Source organism: Idiotropiscis lumnitzeri, chromosome 5 (assembly GCF_059441095.1).
Source record: "Idiotropiscis lumnitzeri isolate Australia: NSW breed Sydney's pygmy pipehorse chromosome 5, RoL_Ilum_1.0, whole genome shotgun sequence".
In the NCBI taxonomy this organism is placed as follows: domain Eukaryota; kingdom Metazoa; phylum Chordata; class Actinopteri; order Syngnathiformes; family Syngnathidae; genus Idiotropiscis; species Idiotropiscis lumnitzeri.
The window spans coordinates 23,279,783-23,304,741 of NC_142395.1; the positions used below are offsets into that span (position 1 = coordinate 23,279,783).

Consider the following 24,959-nt stretch of genomic DNA (forward strand, 5'->3'; position numbering starts at 1 on the left):
TATAGTCGAGAGTTCACTTGGCGATTTTATACTTAAACCTCCCAAGAAGAGAGGTATTCCCTTTCACTCTTTCACTACTCAGCTGGGGTTGTGCACTGCACAAATCAGGTGGGGACACAGTATGTTGTATGCGAGACCTCCGTCTTGAATGTAGAAGGACAGCAGTTGATGTGCGTCTTCGCATGGATTAGAGAACACCATGGGGGGAACAGTTATGTCCTTCTCACACTCACACGGGGCTGACATAAGCGCTTATTAGGGTCTTTGCACGACAAGGGGGTAGAAAAAAAGCAAGTTGGGATTAGAATGGATGTGACCAAGAGTGAATGTTTAATTATAATACATAACCTTCAACAGTGTTCCATCCGTGAGTATTGTCATTGATGTGAACACCAAGGAATTAGTTTATATTTAGTTTTCGGAAACAAAAAAACAGTGTATGTGTGTGCGTGTTTTGGAGTGGTAAAGGTACAATGGTCTTGATAGCAAGTCTATTTTCTTATTCAGTGTGCTTGTGATTGATTTTTGCTGCCAGAGTGGATTGCAGAGACACGGGTGATGATTCTAAAAGAACAGGGCAGAGACATTTTTGGGTTGAGTGACTCATAACAGCAAAGGCCATCCTTGCACTCAAAGGGCAAGTTATTGCACAGGTGACACTTTTTCAAGAATGTAAGAGAAAGACTTTCCGCAAAATTGGTTGAATCATGATACTTTTTAAAACGTCAAAAAAAAACAAAAAAAACTAATGCAAATATATTTAATAAACTCAAGGTAAGTTGCCCATTTGGTGCCCTTTGGTGGATATATTTTTTAACCAAAACTGTGAAATGGTCTGAACAATTTTGGGCTTTATGTTTTAGTTCATTGGAGGACTAAGTCTGGGTACAGGAGTAATTAACGCTTAATAGCTGCTCTCAAAATTTGACAAGTTCCACGCGTTTATGTGTCCTTTGGCACGGGTAATTATTTTATTTTATTTTTTTCTTGGGGAAAAAAACCCAAAAGAATATAAGCACACTCACTGGAGAACTGGATGGAAAAACCTTGCTTGCTGATAAAGTAGTCAGCATCAAATTGAAGAGTGAGTATATTGAAGGTGGAATGGCTATCTTCAGGTAAGGCCGGACCGGACCATTCTTTCAGAAGGATGCCTCCATCCGAGGGCCCGGACGGCCCATCCCAAACTCTTAGGATGTCATGGCCGATCTCAGTGTCAAAGACGATGAAGTGAAGGCTGAGGAGGAAATTACAAATAAATCAATAAAATGTTAGGAAACCGAAGAGAGGAAGATCCTGAGTAGATGAAGAATATCTTCGGGAAGTTACATAATGTCTCAAATATGAGCAGTGGTCATCTCATCCTTACAATTGAGTAAGACTAAGTAACTTGATGCTAATGACCTGATCGTCTTTCCAGTATCCGCCTCGATAGTCCAGGTACAGTGGAGATTGTTGTCGTATGGAGCAGGGTATCCCGGCGACAGAATTCGTCCAGACACTGCTCCAGTTATGTGACCTCCACACTCAGCTGCAAGGACAAGACGCCCACATTGTTAATTCAACACTACTTTTATTACCTACTGTACAATTAACAGCTCATGCCGTCTCTTGTTTCCAGTTGCTTGAGAAGAAAATACATCTTGTAAGCATCAGGAAAGAAACCAAAAACGGTGGCATTGGATTGGACAGAAAACCGACTAAGCAGATGCTGTTGCTGACTTACTACCTTCTTAGCTGTAAATCTCATTCTAATCCATCAAGATGGTTGAAATGTTGCGAACGAATATTACCTCTTTCACAACTAATGACAATAAGCCTATAAATAATCACACTTTTAACACTGATTCTCATTCTTGTCTCCACCCGATTACGAGTATCAATAATTGTTGTGTAGCCTTCTTTTTAAAGCCATATTAAGCTGCTCAGCTCCATAAGATGATTCTTCTCTATCTGTCTGTACGTTGCCAAGCGGTATGAAGGGTGAAATAAATAAATACTACAGGCAGGCTTGACTCGTAAAATCAAGCTCAACTTGCCAAAGCTCCTGCTTTACTCCTTCAAGGTTGGTGAATGACTTGCCGACAAATATAGTTTTTCTTGTGTGGATATCCCAGGAGTGATAGGCGTCCAGGAATAAATTAACGCTCAATACACAAGAGATAACTGGACTTTTCTGTGTGTGCGTATTTTTCTTTGTTCTGATTTGTCCATGGTAATAGCAAGAAAAGGACATTGCAGCAAATCTCCAGTGATTAGAAAAAAATGCAAGTGTTTTGTTCTTTAGAGGAAGCATCACGCTTTCTGTAAACCAAAATTACTTAGACATGGCTGCCTCCCAATGAAAAGAAAATGAGAGCAACAGGGCTGCACATCCAGTAAATGACCATCGACACCGAGAATGGTCAAGACACCTTCCTCTTCGACTCAGTTTGCAAAAGATGGATCTCGGCAAAACTACCTCATCTACATGGCAGTAAAAGCAAACATTTTATGGCGCCAGACAGACAGGGAGTGAGACAAACCATAAAGGCAAAGTGATAAATGGCCCAAAAGAGTAACAAAGGAGGCAGATGCAAAGGTATTTAGCCCAGGGGCCTGCCAGCAAGTATTCTCCTGGCTGCTGGCTTACCTGAAATAAGACGGTAACAAAGCAAGTGCAAATTAATGCTGGACTGTGAAGAAACACCGGGACAAAGCACGTCTACAAACACACATGTATTAGACCCACAAGTGTATGCGTGAATATACATTCTATTCTTTGTAGTTGCCATTAGCAACCAAATCAGACCATGTCCTGCCCCTGAGAGCTCAGGTGTGGAAGCTGGTTAGAGAGAGAGAGAGAGAGAGAGAGAATGTTTGGTTCAGCATTTGGGAATTCCAAATTAAAATGTTCCAGGAGCCCACACAGTCCTCGCAATGTAGGACTGCTGACAGGCTTTCGTTTGTTGAATATGTAAAGCCACAAATTAAAGTCAGGCCAAACGGAATATTTTACAAGTAGACTTCATGATTTCCAGATACTAACTGAAAAAAGTGTGACCTCATTGAAGTGACCTGCTCAGAAATGATATTTTCAGCAGGCAACAAAATGGTCAAGTTTGTAGGAATCTTCGGCTGTGTGTTCTTCTCTTAGATGTATGACAATCTGAATTACAGGTGATCAATAAGTATCGGTGCTAGAGCTTCTGGATCCACTTTTTAAGATTACACGATTACTTGGAGCATGTTGCGCATGATCCACGTTGAACCTCGATTATTGTCGTGTGACGGGATAAAGAAAAAGAAAAAAAAATGCATGTGTCTTGCTCCGTCAAAGCTGGTGGGCATCCCGGTGTCCGAGTCAGTTACTTCCGCGCCGTGTTCCAATGCACGCATCGCTTCAGGCCTAAACATCTGGCCAGAAACGATGGGCCAAACGTGTGAAGTGTGTCCCTGCTTCCCTCCAACAACTGGGACTGAGCAAGTCAGGGTTGTTGAGGTGGAAAGCTCCAAGCTTTGAATGCCAAGCGCTCTTGCAGAGAAGGTAGCGTCTAAGAGGGAGGCATCACGAGCCAGGCATTATTCCAGCACTTAGGGAGGTCTGGGTCATAGCTGCAACATGTAGGGATGAGTTATGTAGGATAGCAAATGCAAGAAAAAAAAAATGGCAGTCCTCCATATGTGCTTGAATCGCGGGCATGTGCGGTCAAAGGCCGTTATCAGCAGAGCAATATCAGATGAGCAAACACGGGTCAGTGGCTGATATTTGGTCTTGGCCACACTGGGCAGCATTCTAAAGAAAAGCACAGGCCCTGCGGCCACTTGATAGCAGGAAGAATACAAATTCACAACGACAGTCCTTGGATGCTTTGGTACCCTTTGGTACCCAAGTCCCTTTTGGCTCATGGTTGCCATGGGCATGAAACCTGCTGAAGGTCGGTATTTTGCTTTCCATGGGTGACCCCGCAGCTAGTCCCAAACTACTTCCTGTTGATATGAGTTACTCAGTCAATTCATACAAGCAAGATAAAAAAGCAAGATGCAATGTTGCGAAAGTTCATTTCCTTGGCTAACACGTTCAATGTTCATTGCATATATTTTGAAATGTACATGTGTTCATAGTTCATAATTGAAAACGTCACCAACTAATTCCTAGCTGTGGTTGTTCATTTTCAATATGTAACTGCAACCTACTACCCTAAAAAAATACTCTAACCAGGGGTGCACAAAAATATTTGCGGATTTCTCAAATTAGCAACAGAGGTTTTTCACGATTTTTTTTTCCCAACTCACGACCTCATGGATGAACTTAAAGATCTATGGCACATCTCGGCAAGGTAAAGCATTAATATGTGTAGACATAATTTAGTATAACTTTCCAAAATGTTTCCACTCCAGTTTTCAGTTACAATGTAATTTTACCAGGGCTGCAAAATGGCAAAACAACACAATTTATTGTTTAACAGAAATACATTTAACAAAAGCTGCACAGGACATTTGAAAAATGGTGCTTACCTAGCACAATTCTTGAGGTGTTCACACCATCGTACCATGGACCATTTTTGCGTTAAGGTCATATTTTGACATACCGACAAAGCTGCAGCACAGTGACACGGCGATGACCATCCTGACGGTGCGCATTCGGCCACCGAGGCAAATGTAGCAATTGCGGGGAGCCAGCCTAGTCAAGTCAGCTGCCACAACGTTTTTTTTTCTAGGCTATTATGCAAAACAAGAAATACTTTTTATTGATAGCAATGCTTTACTTAGATATGATATTGAAGTTATTCCTCAAAATGAATGACAGCTCACTTGTCTTTGAATTTTTTTGTGAGGGCAAACTTGAGCGCAATATTCAGTTTCCTGTGCTAATGCGCATCGGCGAACCACTTATGAACAACCCAGACGATAACTCAAACCAATATTGCCCAGTACCAGGGACAATGCTGTCCAGAAAGATCTAGCGCCTAAATGTAACTTCAAAACTTAAAAATTTGAGAGGTTTTTACTGACATGCTAAATTTTCACTCAGTTGTCCACATTTTGGGTAAAAGACAAGGTGCGCTCTAATATACTGATGAGTCTAAAGGCATACGAACCGATACAGGATGGAAGTGGTTTGTCCCAGACACGTCTGTCCCCACTTAGACAAGTCAGGGTGCTACTCCCATGGAGACTGTAGCCAGGGTTGCAAGAGTAAAGGACAAACGTGTTGGCATAGTGTCCATCGTCCTGGATCTTGTAGCCATAACTCGGGACACCGGGTTCTTCACACCGTACCAGGTCAAAACCTAGAAGAGAATAATGTTAAGGAAATTGGTCAAAAGTCAAAAGTTGTTTGTAGTAATCGTGGATTTCTCTAACAGTCACATTGACTTAAAAAGCAGCTGCTCTTCCCCTCGTGAAATATGGCCTCAAATTAATTGAACACGTAGTTATGTTATACAATCTTTTTTTTTTTTTTTGCTAGCTTGCTGCTGCTGCTACTCCTGCACTATGGGCTCAAGCCTCAGCAGAAATTGCTTGGAAATCTGAGAGTGAGCCTCTTTTCGCCTGTCAGAAGTGTAAGAAATTGCTATTTTGCTGACTGTGAAAGACTATTCACAAGAGATTTGTAGTACATGACACTTTTTTTATACTGTAACACTAAAAGCGAGCTTACTCACTAACCAATCCTCTACTTCCTGATGTTCTTGAAAGGAGTAATGACACTTTCTTAAATCAATTTTAAACAAAAAATTGTATGATTTTTTTTTTTTTTTTATATTTTGGAGCTACATTTACTTATGTAGTGTTCACAGTTTCAATAAAAAATATGTGAACACCTTGGAATTAGCCGGATTCCTTCATAGATTTGTCATAAATTGTCAAACTCACAGAAAAAGTATTTGAACCTTTGGATTTGAATACTGGTTGAGCCTCCTTCGTTTCCTGTTGATAAACTTAGGCAACACTTCCGAATACTCTCCCACTAGTGCTGTGGAACATCCAAACCCTTTTTATTATTTTTATTTTGAGACAGTCGTGACTTTCACCAAGGTCTCATATAATGACTTTCATTCTTGTTTAATATTTTGACATATTTTGTATTTGTCAACAGAGATGTTGGAATGCACCCGAGAAATCTGAGTCAGAGAAGTCAAGTCTTCGGACAACAAAAGGACTTTTCTTCACGTCATTAAGCATCCCGCTCTGCGCTCTTGCAGACATTTTTACGAACGGCCACTCCATGGGAGAGTAGCCGTAGCGTTAAACTTTCTCCATTTATAGACAATCTGTCTCATCATGGACTGATGAGCATCAAGGCTTTGAGAGACACTTTCCATGTTCATGCACATTATTAATTCTTAATTGTGGGTATTCTGAGAGCTCTTATGTGCAAGGCCTAGGTCACACGTTTCTTGAAAAGATAAAATTCTAATCTGTTTTTTTTTTTTTTTATAGGGCACACGTTTTATGACCAACTTGAGCAAGAAACGAATCTAGGCAATCCCAAAAGGGCTTGTATACTTTTCTTGCAACTCTGTGCGTTTGTATACGTTCAAGTGACTGAACTCACTTGTGTATGTGAGGTGAAAGCCCTGAGTTGTTCCGGAGGCGTTGCTGTTGAACTCCAGCCACAAGTGATTGGAGGTACTATTGATAATTTGGCCCATCATAACCTCCCGGGTGAAGTTGCCAAGGAGACGAGATGAAGTGTTCTCACCATCATACACCTGTCAATCATAACACATTATTACAGGGACAAAATGGTTAGCGTTGTTGGTTTCTTAAGTTCTGAGTTGTTCAAACACAGGTATGATTAAATTCAATAAAGATTCTCACTTTTTCACAACTTATTCCCTTCAAATGATCATAGAAGGTTTCATCTAGATGTATTTTTTAATCAACTAAATAAAGCGTATAAACACGACAAAAAAAATCTTTAAAATGAATAACATTCCTACTTAACATGATCTCTCGCTCTGATTTTATGAGCTTATGTTTCTTGTTTCTTTTCATACGATTTGGAATCCGTTTGTATCTTGAGCAAATTTCAATAACATTGTTTTATTCCTAATTTTAGATGTGGTTTTACATGAATACCAAATAAGTATCATTTCTCGAATGATTGGAAGTTGTTATTTGAAGGGAGGATTTGTTAGTCTATCTCTTTTGTATTTCTTTCCTGATACAGCCACCATCCCAAAGTACTTTCTCATTTACACGAGCACTCGTAATAATTTTAATCACAAGCTAATCATTTCCCGCAAGAGTGGACATTGATTTCCTTTTTTTTTTTTATTCATGTTTGTTTGCTCTGTTCAGAGTTTATTTGGATCAATTAACAGAGAGTGTTTGTTGTCACAAGAAAAATCCAGGTTATTTAAAAGTGCCTTGGCTTCTGCATTCATTTATTAGCCCTTACCAAAATGAGTCAATCAATCGTTTTTTATTGGGTCACCCTTTGTAAATAAAACACAAGGTAAAACTTTGCCCGAGGATAATCACTTTTGATTCATGTCCTTTGTACAACACAAAAACAGATGTGTGATATTAACAATTATTGAAATGGAGATGGTGATGTTATGGTGTCAAACTCAAGGCCCGGGGGCCAGATCTGGCCCTCTTGAATGTAACAACGTTCCTAACATTAAATTAAACAGTATATTTAATATGTGAATAATACATGAAGTAATTTCTGCTAATATTAGAATAAAGCAATATACGCAACGACATTTTTAGGCTTTAATATGACGATGGTTCACCCATTGCAGCGATAATAAAATGCTGGTAAGCATACCACACAATTGTGGACAATTATATGCTCCCGGATTTGTGAGAACAGTTTGGTGAGAGGTCCCGCCCTACTTTGACTGTGCACCAGCAATCTCTATAAAGATGAACTTAACGGGCTTAGCCCATACCGAGTCCTGACCTCAACCGTTGGGATGAATTAGAGCGGCAACTAAGATCACGGCCTTCTTGTCCAACATTTGTGTTTGACCTCACAAAATTCTCATAAACATACTAACGGGTGGACCGACTTCAAATTAGACCCTACGTAATAATGGTTCGTCAATAAAGTTCAAATGCAAGCCAAGGTAGCTGAGCAGAGGCTTATGGCTGGGCGCCAGTTGCTGATTAATAAAATACAAATTTAAAAAAAAAAAACTGTTGATAAGAACTTAATTTATTGATTTGCATCAAACCTCCCAAACCCAAATATAACTTATTTTGGCATAAGACGACGTAATGTTGTGTGTGTGTGGAAACATAACATTGTAACAATGGAGAGAAATTAATCAATCTAGAAAAACACGCACGAGCAACTTTGCCTGTTCGTCACTCGCAACACCATCCCATTTCCTGTCAGTAGCCCCTAATTTTCCTTCTCGCTCATGCTCTGTGCTTGTGCAAAACTCAGTATGGTTAATGAAAAGCCCCGCAGCTCATAAATCATGTCACAATCTGCCACCCTGGTCCCTCTGTCTGATGGACCCTTTTCTCATACACTAATTCCAGCTCTTGGTTTCTGTCTTAATCTTCCTTTTTGACCTCAGGGTTGGGGTATTGGCACTAGTTTTGTCAAACACTTCATTACGTCTTAACAGTACCGAAGCAAAAAGTTAGTATTGTAATAATCTGTTCACTTCTAAACTAAATATTTGGCCTCAAGCTTGATGGAACAGGCACATACATTATTTTTTGCGTGAATTATTCAACTCAAGCATGTAGTTCTTTTGTTTTAGCACTCTAAAATAAAAATAAAAATCTTTTTTTTAACTAATTTTTTTTGCTCTTAGTCATAATCTCACGTCGAAAGTTGAGTTAATTGAAGTCATAAACTTGGCTATATGCCATACCTCATCTCATTATATATATCTCATACGAAATCTCATTTGAGTACAAGGGGAGAGGTGCTTTGCTCACTTAAAACCTGAAACATCACAGTGTAACTATTTGCAAGATGGATTATCATCAATCCTTTTTTTTTTTTTTCAAAAACATATAGTGCATAACATCAATATTGACCTGTTGTACCCACATTGCAACTTGACCTCATTTTTAGCAGATAACGTCTGGTTAAGATGTGGATGAGATACCCTTGAAGCTCTAAGATGGTGAATTCATCAGTAGAACAACTTCAGAATACAAATACATTTTGAGAAAAACACAGTATGAAAACCGCAGTTTTGTCACGCATTATTTGGAGCGAGACTTTTCTGCTATTTCTACCATATTCAGTCAGTGAATGTGTGTGCTTTTTTCATTGGTGGTTCTCATTTAAAAAATACCCTTAAGTATGTTACCAGTGATAAAAAGCCCGAAAAAACGTATTTGGCAAAAGCAGGAGTGAAAAATTACCTTTATGCTGTCTACTGTCCTGGCTGCTCAGTGCCGTTTATCAAATACAAGAATAAATCTGTAATAATTATTAATCTATCAGTGGAATATACATCAAAAGTGAGTTTAAGATGACTAATGTCCGTTTTATGTACATTAATTGCAGTCGTATAAAATGCAAGCAACAATGCCTCAAAAAGTACGATTTAACTAATTCACTGCCAATGATATATATTTTTGTATTTTAACAATACAGGCATTCAATCCCAGATATGTATGTATAAATATGCATGTATATAGTGTAAAGGAGTGTCTGAAAATGGCTTGCTGCGAATGAATTTTAATGAATGTACATGATTCCAAACAAAAATATCCAAACTTTAAACTCTTACTGTTATTTACTGTAAGGTCATGAAACTATAAAGCTCTCGGTGTTCTGTATTTGCAAGCTTTTCAATTAAATCTAATATTTTTCCATCTTTCATCACCTCTGGCCATTCTCTTTAATCAATGACATCTTTATTTTGACAGGGGAGTGATTGATTTAAGGAAACCGCTTACAAACAGCAGAATCATATTACTACTACTCAAACCTCATTTGATTATTTTATTTTTGATTTAATTAAATTATTTGTGATTTTGCACTAAATAGGTGAGCTCTCCAATCTCGTTTTACACTGAGTACAATGAGAATTTATTTAGTATCAAAGTTACATGACAACTAAAATAGCTGCCTTCCATAGATTATTATTTTCTGTTGTTTCCAAAGATGTACAGGAAATAGCATCTGGGAGTTTTTGGCATTCATCAGAGCTATTTAAATCATGTTTATGACTGTTTGCCATCTTGGTGTCACCTCCCTATAACAGGATTCCTTCTTTTGTAATTCTTATCCCAGTGGGAACATTTCCATTTGATTTCACCGTCAAGTTAAGCCTCTTTAAAAGTCAGGCAGAACCCTGCTAGTACAATCTAACCACAGACGGACGGGCTCAGTCTACGCTTGGGGCCTAATAGTGATAATAGTGTTTCACCACATACTGGCTTAACCATGGCCTCAGGCCTAATACTGCTAAGTTGCGAAAAGAAGCAATTTTAGGTGGCGTTAGTCGGAAAGTGTCACGACTCTTAAAATAACTCATGGCTGCTCTTAACTTACACTGATGATGATGATAGAGGATGTGAATAAAGCACACCTTGGGATGATTTGATATTTTATGTGAAGAGAAATGGTGGTCATGTGGGAAGTCTAGTAGGCTGGAATAAAACGTGCATACTAGTTTCACTGAGTGCTGCACTTCTGGCTAAATGGAGGTTGACATTTCCTGATTGACCAGTTTTTATTGAAATATAAATAGAAAAATGAATAGCTCCATGTCAAAGTGGTCGTATTCTAGCTGGGACACAGGGATAAAGGGATGCTGAGCGGACCTCCAGCTCTACAGGAACTGAAGGTAATGTGCGGAGGGTCAAAAGAGAAAGAATCAATCCTTTAGTGCTGTTGTGTCTCATGCGTTCATTCAGCTTTTGTGGCTATTGGAGCAGGAGCACAATCAGCGATAATAGAAACATAGCTAATACACCCCTGTAGGGGTGTTTGTGCTTTTTGTGCAAACGTGTTAACATAGCCAACAAGAGGGCGAACCTCGCGGATTACCTCAAGCCATGAATTAGCACAAACAATATTCTAGTCATATATCATATTTTACATGTTTAAATGTAAATATTTGGACATTTCTTGATGCCTTTAATAAGAAATGCCTAATGCGTGAATCAATGCTTGGCAGTCATTAAGATTATATAAAATATTGCATATGTGGCTAAACAGCCTGAACACAACATTTTGACCACCTACACAATTGAACATAATCCAAGACAAGGATTGCATTCTTGAATATGATTGTAATTATTGTGGTTGTAGTTTATAGTGGAGATGCAAATAAAAAAAGAAAGCAAAAAAACTAACTAAATAAAAAAAATGCTTTCAAAAATTACAACAGTAGTGTATTATGTAATAACCATATCATAATCATAATTATGTTCAATAGAACACTTGTAAATGTTTTTCCTTTTATAAATTTGTGAATTCGTCATTAGAATATGTTAATTGTTACATATACTAATCTGTGTTGTCGAAATAAGCTTTTAGATCAGGTCTTGGCTGTAATTTCCAGACGCACATTATAATAAACTTACATGTACTTTTACATTGAATTAAACCGTATGTATTTTTTTTTACTATAAAATTGATTGTTGTAGATATCCACATTTCATTTGCTTTTGTAATTGTTTTTCATGCAGGACCAACATTACCTATGGCAAATATGGACAGTAATTATGTTTTGAAGTGTTGAAATAATGGATTTCTATGTAATAATCAACATTCAATTTATTGTGCGTGGGCGTGAAGGTGCGCGTGTATTTGCACAAATACCCTGAGATAGTCTCCGTCTTGCAGAGAGAAGTTCTCAGCTTTCAACCTGATGCCTTTTCCCTTCTCAGTGGTGATGCGGTAGATACACTCGTGATTGTTGTCGTAGTTGGAAGGGAAGTTCGGGGAGACAAGAACGCCCTCTGGTCCCAGAGAGGTGGCTCCACACTCAGCTACAGCAACAGAATAAAAGCAGGGAGGGGCAGACACGCCATAGATTAAAAAGAGTGCAATTGCATGTGTATTATCGCCGAGTAGTCACAGATCTGGTTTGGCTTTGTGTGCGTTGTGTGAACGACCATGACAAGGGGTGACAAGGGAGAGGGAAAACACAGCTTAATGATAACAGCAACACAGCCGACATGACAACAGTGATGAAAATCAACCAACCACAATAAGAGAATGAAAGTTGAATATGTTTAACTCATTTACTCCCATTGACGGCTAAAGACGTCAAAAATTATTATTTATTTTTTTTACTTAGCTGGTAGTGAATGAGTAAAAAATGGAAGATAATAAAGTAAAACAAAATTAAAAGTGGGGAGAAGATAAACAATATTCTTATTTTTATTTTTTTACTGTCAGCAGGGCACTGCCAGGAGTGAACACCCGTGTTGAAAACCGCTCACGTCCTGTGGTGGTTTTCGCCTGCTCTGGAACTTCATGATGAATTCTGTTGGATGTTCCAAGCAGAGTTGTATTACATTTTAGAGGCCTGTTTGCCAAAGACATTGACCTTGGAGATAGTCCTCCTTTTGCTCAAAAAGAGTTCCATAAACCTCATCACAACATTCTTTTCCTAAGTAAGGCATGACATTGCACATGCACTTACTGTCCAAGTCTGCTGCAATCTCAATTTTTTTTTTTTTCAAATCTTGTCTGCAGGTTATCATCATGTTTGCGACTCGTCAGCTTTGGGGAAGTTTAGCATTTGAACTGAAAGAATGACAGTTGTGATGTGAATATGACAAATAACTGACACCCACCGAGAGTGCATTATTATTAATCCAAAAGTTCTACCATTAATGCGTAAATACATTGCATAAAAAAAAGCACACTGAGAGGGAGAAATGACAGACGGAAGGATTGAGGTGGAAACGCAAGGTAAACAAGAGACTTTTTAAAAATATGCATGGATAAATTAGAATAGGGAAAACGGGAGTGACTTGAGTTTCATAATGCTCTAATGATCTCCCCGTGGAGAGTGTGTTGCAAGGCAGGAGAGCCAAAGTGAGGGACATTTACAAAACGGTCCAACCCTGTCAAGTCCCCCTCGACAAATATTGCAAGGGTTTGCTATAAAGTCAAAACAATTGAGTTTGACATCAAATTGTCTCATCTCATAAGAACATTTCTGGTGAAAGATTAGAAAGAAAGAAAAAGAAAGAAAGAAAGACAGAGAAAGCAAGAAAAGCTTGTATGTTTTCGGATCAAGAGTATCCATCCATTCTTCTATCCATCAATTCGGCAAAAGTAAATATTTTTCTTATCAGTCCAGTCCTGTCCCAGAATTTTGGAGTCTCATCTCCGGACTTTTCAGGAAATTCTAGCCTGGCCTTTGCTATCATAGTGACAATTGCACAGCATGAAATGGGATCCGTCCCTTTCAACGACCTCTGACCCCAAACAGACTGTACCGAGCATACAAGCAGAGATGCCGACCATATATCAAATTGACATTTTCAATGCAATTCCTATGGAATATTTTTCCTTGTGCCTTCACGTGGTCTAATGACAGTCTAGGGCTGACAATTAAACCCCGACTATTTAGATCCCTCAGTTGACTTTGGTTCAGCAGTTCATTCCCAAATGATAGAAGATGGAAATGGTCAAAATAATTACTCTTACTGTACTTAATGATGCAAGAAAGCCTTTTTGACGAATTGCAACAAATCTGAACTGCTTGCTTGGGCAATGTTCAAATTATTTTTTTCTGTCAAAGCTGAAGGATTAGTCCCCTCCCCTTCTCTGCTCAAATCCGGTCAGGTCTGAACCCGAGTGTGTGTATGTGTTCACTCCCACAACGGCGCAAACATCTACTGCTACCTACGTCTGTCTACAAAAAATGCCCAAAGAAAGAAAACTTCACCCATGCGCACACAAAACTAGCGAAATGATACTCATCAAAGATGAGGGCCTTTAGAACTGTCACAATATGTACATTTAACAGCCAACCAGGAAATTGATGAATTTATCATCTCTAAAATGCTACAACTACTAAAACAACTAGGCAAAAAGAAAATGACACACAGGGAAAGAGGACATAAAAAAAAGCTATGAAAAGTTTGTTGGCACGAGTGAAACTGAATGATCTTTTGGAAAAGTTTTGCAATAATATAATCTGTCTTGATTTGGTGCATATACTCTTTTGTCTCACCTATACATCTGGGCAACGTGTTGCTCCACACTCGCCTGCCTCCACCGAGACAGGTGATCTTGCTGTCTCCCTCGAGTCGGTAACCGTGGAAACAAGAAAAGGCAAGTGAGTCGCCAACTTCAAATCGGAATCCTGTACGTCTGCTGAAAGCTGGAACGCCCGGATCCTCACACGGCTCCAAGTCATATTCTACAGATTAGGAAGACATTAGGGAAATAATTATAGAAACACTTGCAAGGGAAAACATATTGTTCATGACTTTGGGGATCAACAATGTCAGCCTCCGCTCTGCATTATACTCAACATTCTTTCAAACAGGACAATATATCATGCATATTAATTCAGAGAGTCAAAAACCCGAACGTAGTGTCTTACCTGAGAATGTGATGTTAAATCCCTCATAACTCATGGAGAAATCCGATATGAATCGTAGCTGAGCGCTAAAATTCCCAAAAAGTCCCGCTTTAACACTGGGGGGCAGCACGGAGCCAGTCAGTCGGGCTACTGGGACCAGAAAATTTTCATTCTCTGTGATGGACAAGTAGTCATGGTTCTCCTCCAAGTGGAAAGTATGAAAGACGAGGTGGACTCCTGGGGAAAAAAACATGGGTGAATGGAGTGATTGACGGACGGAATGGATGATCGGACGAGAAATGGACCGACCGTGACACAAAGTAAATTTTAGTGGATGCACACACGCCAGAAGCTAAGTCGAGAATACACACAGTGTAGCCAATAATGCAAAAGACCCTCATTTTAGAACAGCTAAGGTCAATAGCGTTAGGGCATATCATTTAAACAATATTAAATATGAAAAAGCTTGTCAAGTGACCCAAAACATTTTCGACTAATTCTTGTGCAATGCGTTTCACATGTATAACTCTTTTGGGAATTACGATGACAAGAGTATACAGTATATTTTTGAAGATCAAATATCGTCTGATGAATCCCGGCACATATTTAACAAAAAAAGAAATCTCTCAAAATCAGATAAATTATGCACTCGTATAACGCTGCAACTGTTTAATAATGTGAGCTGTTTCCATTCCGAGCATAACGTACTAAAGGATTAGGGAATCCTATTAAAAGTCAGGAGCATAAAGTCATCAAAAGAACAAAGCGCATGAACTCAACCCATGTCGTTTCCGTTTATTTCAGGCACCAAAAAAAAAGACATTTAACTGTCATAATCTTGGTAAAACTGCATGAGTGCATAAAGAATCAGGATCAGAACAATTATTATGAATTTTGATCTCTTACCGACTATGCTCGCGGCATATGTTTGAGAGTTCAACAGCAAAAAAAAATAATATTTACGTTAATATGTTAAAAGTGTAAACGAGGTTTGAGTGGAATTTCAAACCAGTTTGTGATCCCAGGGGGCATTATTTTGCGGGCATGTGTCTAAATAAGGAGATGCAAAGTTCAAAGACTGATTGATTGACTGATGAAGAGAGCGAGGAAATATTTTAATACTTACGCAGGGTTGATAAAAGTTCAAATGATATCACCACAAATGAAACCCAATTTCCGTATGTCGTATTCGTCTATTTTGCTGTCTTCTCTCAAACACACTCATCCCTGTTGGACTAAATTTCTCATCCGTGCCGTGACTGCCGTGGCCGCCAGAGAACATCAACATAGCTTAAGCTAGTCATCGCAGCGTCATTACGAAGCGAATATGAATTGCTAACTTAACTAGCAACATGTTTTTGTTAGAAACAGCTTTTCGGTGCGCATGCAGATTGAATCAGGAAGAGGCAAGAAAAAATGACCAATGTGTATTTGATTTTTTTTACCTTTGCCATGAGACACCTCGATGGTCCAGGTGCAGTTCAGAGAATTGGGGTAGAAGTCCGGAAATCCCGGTGAAAGAATCGTGCCCATTTTGCCAAACACATAGCCTCCACACAGCGCTACGGAGGAAAAAAAATTTGGTTTGAAGGCAGAAGCAATAATGTCTGTTTCAAGTGCAGTCCAGTCAGAAATTTAATGAGCAATTTCCCATTAGGAAATGTCAACTTCTTGGACCATCGTCAAGAAAAATGTAAAAGTTTATTATTTCTTTATCTTTATGAAATGAGCTCAGTGTAGTTGTCATGACCATGCAAAGAGGTGAAATAATGTAGGCCACAGATAGGACAGTAAGTGTGAATGAGAGCTATGTGTACTTGAAAATTCAGCGCTCATTCAATATCAGGACACACATTATTTTTTAATTAAATGTATTCTCAATGAGCACTTAGCTGCCTTTTTATGTATGGAGCAGCTAAAAGGAAAGAGGAAAGAATGCCTTTGTGCTTTTCCCGACTCTGGAGATAACGTGGATTCTTTGTCTCTCACATTGAAATTCAATTCTAGTGAAGAGCCCCAAAATACAAACACATTACAGACTATAAACTAAATCAAACAACAGATTTTTTTTCTTAAATGAATCGCAGACGATGCGTGCGGTAAAATTGTGTTCGTAATTTGCTAATTTTGACCAAAACACTTTGAAAACAGTGTCTCATCTGTGTGTAAAGAGCTGTTCTGTTTCCTCTCCTAATCCATTTATTTACCCACTTCTTTGCTACCATCTTCTCCCTTGTCATATTTCAAAATAGCGGAGTTGAGTAGAAATGATAAGTCAGATCTTTTTTCCCGACAAGCTGTTATGACCCGCCATCATGCACGTCACTCTCCTGTCACGATTTAGCACATCGTCTGACGAAATGACCCTTGTTGAAAGAAACATTTTCATGCAGACTTTATCTACTTGAGTGTGCCTGAAAGTACATACTTTAGAGTTTATGAATGTTATCAGTGAAAGAGGAGGGGGGTGGATTGTGAATGGATTTGTGTGAGGAGAAATGTGCCGTATGGCAAGGTTAATTTTCTCCTGAAACAAACAACGGAAATAAATAACATGCCATATCATCACTATTCCCAGTCATATTTTCTAAATCAAAGATAATATTCAGATAATGCACTTTGATGGAATTGCCTTCGCGGGTAAATGCGCATATTAGACTGTATGTTTACTGGCCATAATTTTCACGTTCGGCGTAATCCATTTCACTCGTGCACGTTTAGGACACAAACAAAAATATTAGAAACGCTACACTTCAACATGACAGGATCTGTCTTTTATTATTAATCATATGCTGCAAAAGCAGAATGTTTACTCCAGCTCTTGTCAGATAACAAATGACAATGCACTGTTCAGTCAATTATGGCGTCAGTTAGCATTATAGCACAGTTAGCTCGCTAATTTAATGATGTAGTGGTAGAAATGGGCATAGTAATAAAAAGTGTAATTGCGGCAGTTAAAAATGAAGGGACACAAGTCCCTTCTTTAGTTGGAGATGAGGTACTCATGACGCATGTACAAATGCGTAACTGTCTTGCCGTTTGAAGGACGCTGCACACCAATCCGACGTCAGCCCTCGGTACACGGCGTCTGTTTGTTGTAGCGCGCAATTTCGTAAAGTCCGAGCTGGTGTTCAAGCATCCGGGGAGCGTGTGAAGTATCCATCCATTCTCCTCACAAGGGCCGCGGGGGGTGCTGGAGCCTATCCCAGCTATCTTCGGGCAGTAGGCGGGGGACACCTTGAACTGGTTGCCAGATCACTCTCATTCACGACAGACCGCCGTTATTCAAGATCACTGTCAAAGTCCATGCATTGAGCATCGCTGCCGATAGCACGGAGGGGGGTCATACTTCTCACGCATGCGCAAACGGTCCGGAGTAATTGGCGTCTTCGTTGGCTTTTGCGGCGTGTCATTTTCCGGTTTGACTTGTCGACTTCTCGCCCGACGCGACAGTTGGCCACGACGAACTACGTCGGATTGGTTTGTAGATTTGTAGAGGGCTTTAGCCACACCCAAAGACTCTGGAAAACCAACCAGCTAAAATAATCTTCAAGACTTGGTAGACACTTTGCAAACCTCAATAGCTGACATTTTTTTGGCAGCAAAAGAATAAAATGTGCATGTGTGTCGGGAATTTAGACAAGAAGCGATAGCCTAAATGAAAAGACTGCGCTGTCACCGATGTTACACTAAGAAGCATGCTTATCCAATCCACCCAAATGAAAAAGCTTTGATGTAGATGAGCTATTTTTGTCATTTGATTGTATTTTACCTTTCTGGATTCATTTGGTGAGTAACTTCAGTGTAGTTAAACTGCATTTATTGTAGAATCGCTTCTAGCTTAGCTCTCCGCATTTACAAGTAGCTTGCCCAACACTAGCGCTTGTATTGGATCTCATTAAATTATTCACATGTACCTAATAAAGTGTCTAGTATCTATAAATGGGATTATTTTGTAATTTGCATGCACTGCTTGAGTATAGCTCAGGGAGACAGATTTCATTTCCTTCTTTCCAATCTATTTCTCAGTGGGCTTTTGCAATTTATTCACCGACGGTTCACTGCCGAATTGTTACATTCTGTTGTATCACAGCACCATAGCCAAATGAAGAGGCTCTCGGGGGGGAAAAAGGAAAAAAAAAAACACCTATGAAATGCAATAATAATATAGTAAGGTGTGTCTCTATTACAGTTAATGGAGCATAGTGTTGGTTCAGGCAGTGCACAAAGCTGACAAACTTGCAATCTCAGCTGATCTAGCGCCAGCCGACTTCAGCAGATCATTCAATTATTTCATTCTAAGCACTCACTTGGCTCATCTGATTCCCTTTCACAAATCTCTCCACACACTGTTTTTAATTCTTAAAATATACGTGGGGGGTTTGAAACATTTTTACTTGTGAAGTGGAAAGTGCTCCTGGTTTGAATTATTATTTACAGTTGCAGTTTACTCATCTTGTGAGTGTTTGTGTGGCTTTAGGGTGTCTTCATTTATTCTTAGTCATCCAGGTCATGGTAATCCACAAAAGTTGAATCGAAGAAAGTGGACTCTTTTTGGGTGTTGAAGATGGAAGCCTTAATATTGAAGTCTAGAGAAAACTGATCAATATAGACCGGTGCCTACTGTTTGGCTTCCATCATGGAACACAAGCCAGGAGTTGTCAGAACCCTGAACAACAAAGCAGGGGGAAAAAATCCCAACCACAGAGAGCAGAAGACAGAAGGAGCAGACACACATCAAGGCAGCTCTAACTACCTGTGGGTATTCTAACTGGGTCTTAAACCCACCAGGACGAGAAGGGCAACTGCACCTTACCCTGGGGGATATAAACAGGAGGCGAAATGTGATGGTCCCGTATGTGGCTGGTTTGACGGTTAACTCTGAAGGATTTTCTCTGAATATAATATACCGATGCACTTCAAACCCAGCTGAGACAAAAAGTAGTTCGCCCCAAGGACAAAATCCTCGGAGGCAAACTCAACAATGTTGTTTATGCAGCGGAGTGTGGTGAAGAGTGCCGTGGCCTTGACATTTAGGAGATCAAATCATCGGGCCCATCACATTCACAATTCACCGAATGCATTTCCTTAAGTAAAAGTTGAATTTTGAACGAACGGAGAGGATGCAGTGAAATCTGTTACAGTTATATGAGTTTCTAGTTACATAATTTTTTTTTATATTACCCCTGTCCATTGAAAAATATTTAATATGCTTATACTATTTCAACTACTTTAATACGATCACTGAATTTGTAAGCACATAAATGAAGATAAAAATGGCTTTAAATGAAATATCTTTATTAATCAGTCTTTTTGGGGGGGGGGGGGGGGGGGCATTTGCTCTATTTTATCTGATGTCACTGCGTAAGGATACAAATACTGGCAAAGAGAAAATGAAAAAAAAAGGAAGAAAAATGAATATTTTGCGACATATCATATTTAACTACTCCGCACATTATGAGCAATGCATTAACACTATTAGAGGCTAAAGGTTATATGACAGCGACCGTTTTAGCCTAGGAATTAATTCATTAACTTTACATCACACGTGGGCTCTAGTCTCAATAATTAATTAGAGCAAAGAATAATGTGTTTAAAAATGAAACATTTAATCCCATTTTTTTTTTATTTCTATACTCCCCCAAAAAAAATTATTGGCATGGTGTGATAATGAAAGCATTAGATCTGCACTTTTGTCCACTAATTTCTGCAGTGGAGGTAAAACAGGAAATAAACCCAGCAGAGAACGTCAACCTGAAAACTGTGGTGCAAATATAATAAGCACCAGTTCAGTGTGCTGCCCTTTAATGAGTTAAGGAGTTTTCATTTGATGAAAAAGCATTTGTTATCCTTCAATAACCGAGAAAGGACTTGTGAAGGTGAGCACTGAAAAAGTAGTTGAAAATATCATACCATAACGTTTAAAAAAAAAATTAAAAAAACCTTTTACCTTAGCTAGCTTGATCATATTGTGTCAGATAACCGTTAATTGGATTTTGTTTGCCTTGAGGTACCATAAAAAAAAACATAGCCTGAAAGTTTGTGAAGGACTGGTGGAAGATTTGAGAAAATTTACCTTTGAATCTGAACTTTGACCTTTGTAACCTAGGTCAAGTTGGATGGACGTCCTTTAGAAAGAACAATCTTCTTCCTCAGACTGAACAATGACTATATTTATCTCAAATACCTCAGCCACATAGCGATCAGATTTTGTCACACTTTATGAAGCAATTTGGGGGAAAATACGACTGACGACTGTATGGGGACATCTCCTTATTTTCTTTATTGCTATGTTTTGTTTAACGTTTGTGCGATCCCGGAATGTCTTGTGGTTTGATTTCAATGCATTTAAACTGAATATGTTTTGCGCAATTGTTTTCTTAAAAAATGGTGCATCTTACAAACTGTTATCTAATAGCATACTTACCTAAGTCATTTTCAATGTAAAAACTAAAAAAAATTAAGTTTTTTTTCTGTTTTCCAAAAATGGAAAATAAATCACCTCAGATGTTTACTTAAGAAAGATGATCCCGCTACAGGTTTTCCAGGAGGCTAAAACCAGAGAAGCATCCTTACCATCGCAGCTGGGAAGAGCATGACTCCACTGATGATTCAGCTCGCAAACGATGGGCTCCTGATCACTCAGAGTATATCCTTGGTCGCATGTAAACGACACGCGAGAACCAATGGAAAAGCTGCTGCCATGGCGATGCCCATTCACTGGAATACCGGGGTCAAGACAAGAGTCTGACTCCATTTTCACACCTGGAATTGAAATAAAGCACGCATATTTATCTCAGAGTCAAGAGGGTGTGTGCAAACGTGAGCCGACATTACAAACGTATCATTACTCACTCGTGCTGCCGAGATTTAAGCACAACCTTTATATTTTTCAGTTTATGTCTCTTAAATATGAAATCCCCAATCAAGCCTTACTCTCGTATCTGATGCTGAAGCCCGCCGCCGAGCGACTGTTGTCAGTGGTGAACAACAGGAACAGGAAGTTGGACGTGGAGATCAGGAAATGAGGTGCCTGGGTTCCGTGGTACTCGCCGATCAAGGGGGAGGACGAGGAGGGCCCGTCCCTGATCTCCAAAGTATCATAGTTGACTTCCGTCTGGAACCTGCACAGCCATAAAATAATGAACAACATTATGAGGACGTACACACACAGCGTAGGGGTTGGCAAAAACAGCAAATATTTGTTTACAATCTAATGCTTTTCATTGAAATATTGGGTTGAGGCGTTTATTTATTGCTTTTATTCCAGCGCAAGAGACACTCTAACTACTTAAAAAACTTTCTTGGACTCGAGTGGGCATGACTTTGGAAAGCAGTCAACACTTTAGCAATGAACTGTTATTTGAATGCAATTAGCAATTTGTTGGGATAGAAAACAAAATAGGGGCCCGACCAAAAAAAAAACATACGCTGCAATCTAAGACGACTTGAATATTTCCATACGAAAGCAAACACAAAGTCGTGTCATCACAACGCATTTGCATAAGCGCAAGCCTCCACAAATGGAATGCCTCGTAGGCTGTGAGGGTGACGTGGCCTTTATTTTTAACTTCCAAAATAGAAAGATTTCATCCATAGCAATTTCATGCAATGCTGCTCCTGCTTATGGCTCAATGCCAGAAGAAAAAGTCAAACTCCGACATTAATCATTTAGTGCACCGTGTACTACTTTTACATTTATTTGACCATCTCATAACGGCTGACAAAATAAAAGAGTGACTGCAAAATGAATGCTGGAAAAAAAAGGAGAAACATATGACGATGCAATTATGATCATAGAAAACCAACAATGAATACTGCATACTTTACAAATACTGTATCGCCAATATGTGGAAGAAATAATGAACGTATTTTCCGGACTATAAGCCGCTACTTTTTTCCTAGAGTTTGAGCCATGCAGCTAATACAACAGTGTGGATTTTCTGTGGATTCTTCTTTCACTGGGAGGGACGCTCTAAAGTTCAGAAAATACGCTGAATAAATCAATTTTTTTTCTCTTGGTTCTGTTCTGCGGCTTATATACAGGTGCACCTTATATTCCGGAAAATACGGTAAGTGTAATGATATTAAGTAAATATAGCTTAAAGTCGCATTGGCTTCTTGCATTGGTGAACATATCCACACCCGCAAAAGCACATTTTCAATACTTAACTCTATTTGCACAGAGACATTAAGCAGATCATTAAAAAAAAAAGTGTAAGACGTTTGCATTTTCAGCCTAAAAAAAAAATAAAAAAATCACTGCTGTCGCCTTTTGTACATGCAAATGAGAGTAATGCTGACCAGAGGAGTTGTGTTATCTTGGAAGACTGCTTGGAGACAACTTAAATTCCCTTAAGTCAAGTCATGTTGTTCTTCTATACACAACAAACTAAGACTAAATCATTAAAACCTCCACCGGTCGCAAGCCAGTCGTGAACTAACAATTAATAAATGACAACTTCAAAACACAAAGATTTATTAACGTTTAAATCATCATATATTACAACCATATTGTGTGGAATTGCTCCCTAACATGAGCAACAACACAAAACAATCACCGAGTTACACTCCCCTCGCGTAAAGAAACCCAAGAGAAGGTTAGTGATATATAATACCAGGAGCAGTTTGTTGTTGTTCACCTGATTTAGTAGCACACCAGAGAAAAAAAGTGCCTGTGACTTGAAAATAAGACAAAATTGCACCTGTCAAAGTGTATCTTCACAGCGTGATCCGCTTGTGATTCAATCACCCACTGGCAGTTGAGAGAGTCTTTATAGAACGAAGGCCAACCAGGGGAGAGAAGAACCCCGCTCAGAGCGGTGAGATGGCCTCCACATGGAGCTAGAGTGAGAAGAAGTACCACAATTCAGATTTCTTTCTTGTTTGGTTCACAACTCTCTCAGTCTCTCTCTCTCTCTGTCTCTCTCGCTCTCTCTCTCTCTCAGTCTCTCTTTCTCTCTCTCTCTGTCAGTCTCTCTCTCAGTCTCTCTCCCTCGCTCTCTCTCTCTCTCTCTTTCGCTCTCTCTCTCTTTCACTCTCTCTCTCTCAGTCTCTCTTTCTCTCTCTCTCTTTCACTCTCTCAGTCTCTCTCTCTCTCTTTCGCTCTCTCTCTCTCAGTCTCTCTTTCTTTCTCTCTCTTTCACTCTCTCAGTCTCTCTCTCTCTCTCTCTCTCCCTCTCTCTCTCTCTCTCTTTCGCTCTCTCTCTCTCTCAGACTCTCTTTCTCTCTCTCTCTCTCTCAGACTCTCTTTCTCTCTCTCTCTGTCAGTCTCTCTCTCAGTCTCTCTCCCTCTCTCTCTCTCTCAGTCTCTCTCTCTCTCTCGCTCTCTCTCTTTCGCTCTCTCTCTCTCTCTCAGTCTCTCTTTCGCTCTCTCTCTCTCAGTCTCTCTCTCAGTCTCTCTCTCTCTCTCCCTCCCTCCCTCTCTCTCTCTCAGTCTCTCTCTCTGTCTCTCTCTTGCTTTCGCTCTCTCTATTATTTTTTTCAAATTATGATAGAATCATAAATTTTTTTTTTAGTTCAGTTGGTTGCAGGCACCAACAGTTACATCCCCACACACTTCAATCCCACACAATTAAAATAAAGAAAATATTCTCTTCTTAGCACTGACAAAGGCGCACATTTTTTACCATGCTCCCTTCCATGATCTTATCTTCCCTGCTGGCTGACTAAGTCATGTGTAATGTTTCATCTAAACCAGGGGTAGGGAACACCGGTTCCTGGGGAGCCATATCCTGCTTGTTGTAGATCCCTCCCAATTGCAACACACCTGAGTCAAAGGATCAGCACACCAACGAGTTCTGTAGAAGCCTAAAATAATCCTGATCACTTGAATCAGGAGGGTTGAAGTAGCGACAGATCTAAAACAGGCAGAATATGGCTGTCCAGGAACTGAAGTTCATTTCTGTCCCCCGCTGCAATTTTCTTCCACAAATCACGGATTTGGTCAGGTGAACTCTAAACAACCAAATTTTCTTGACCGGGAGAGCGAGGAAGGTGGAATCTGCTTATCGGGACAGAAGGTATACTTTGGATTCGTGGGACAAATGTTTGCGTGTCCATTGTTTCCGTGGAGGAGATGCCAGATGCATGAATTATCGGAACTCTAATCACAGCTTTGCTGCTTTTTGTCGCCGGCAATTTCCTGCTCAGAGGACGCTAGCAGTACTATTGGAAATGGCAGCTGCTGATCATGTTTGATGGGCTGTGGCATGTGGTCAACACTCGAGTGAGCTCAATCGCAGGACGAATGCGACGTCTGAGGCGCTTCACAAATTGGAAACCAACGTGGAGTAGTTTGACGGCTCACTTCGAATAATGGATCGTCAATTCGTCCAACTGATGCCCATTGAGAGTTGCGGTGAAAGAGTTAGGGCTGACTGAAATTACTGTTGGTCTGTTTCGAAAGCAACCCTTATCTTGGACCATTATCTCCTGGATGTTGATGTCGGACACTGGACGCTCCCCAATCTCCCTTTACCCCCTCAT

At 39.6% G+C, this 24,959-nt stretch overlaps 1 protein-coding gene across 1 annotated transcript in view; it reads right to left on the reverse strand.

Moving 5' to 3' along the window:
* LOC148337336 (CUB and sushi domain-containing protein 1-like) overlaps positions 1–24,959 on the reverse strand; it is a 377,282-nt gene that overhangs the window by 84,282 nt on the left and 268,041 nt on the right. The window contains exons 20-30 of the mRNA XM_088296642.1: positions 23,177–23,315; positions 21,408–21,595; positions 21,048–21,236; positions 15,917–16,033; positions 14,493–14,708; positions 14,118–14,306; positions 11,744–11,913; positions 6,542–6,698; positions 5,082–5,273; positions 1,405–1,531; positions 1,026–1,237 (exon numbers count right to left, since the gene is read on the reverse strand). Of these exons, the coding sequence (XP_088152768.1) occupies positions 1,026–1,237; positions 1,405–1,531; positions 5,082–5,273; positions 6,542–6,698; positions 11,744–11,913; positions 14,118–14,306; positions 14,493–14,708; positions 15,917–16,033; positions 21,048–21,236; positions 21,408–21,595; positions 23,177–23,315 (1,896 nt within the window). The remainder of the gene's footprint in view (positions 1–1,025; positions 1,238–1,404; positions 1,532–5,081; positions 5,274–6,541; positions 6,699–11,743; positions 11,914–14,117; positions 14,307–14,492; positions 14,709–15,916; positions 16,034–21,047; positions 21,237–21,407; positions 21,596–23,176; positions 23,316–24,959) is intronic.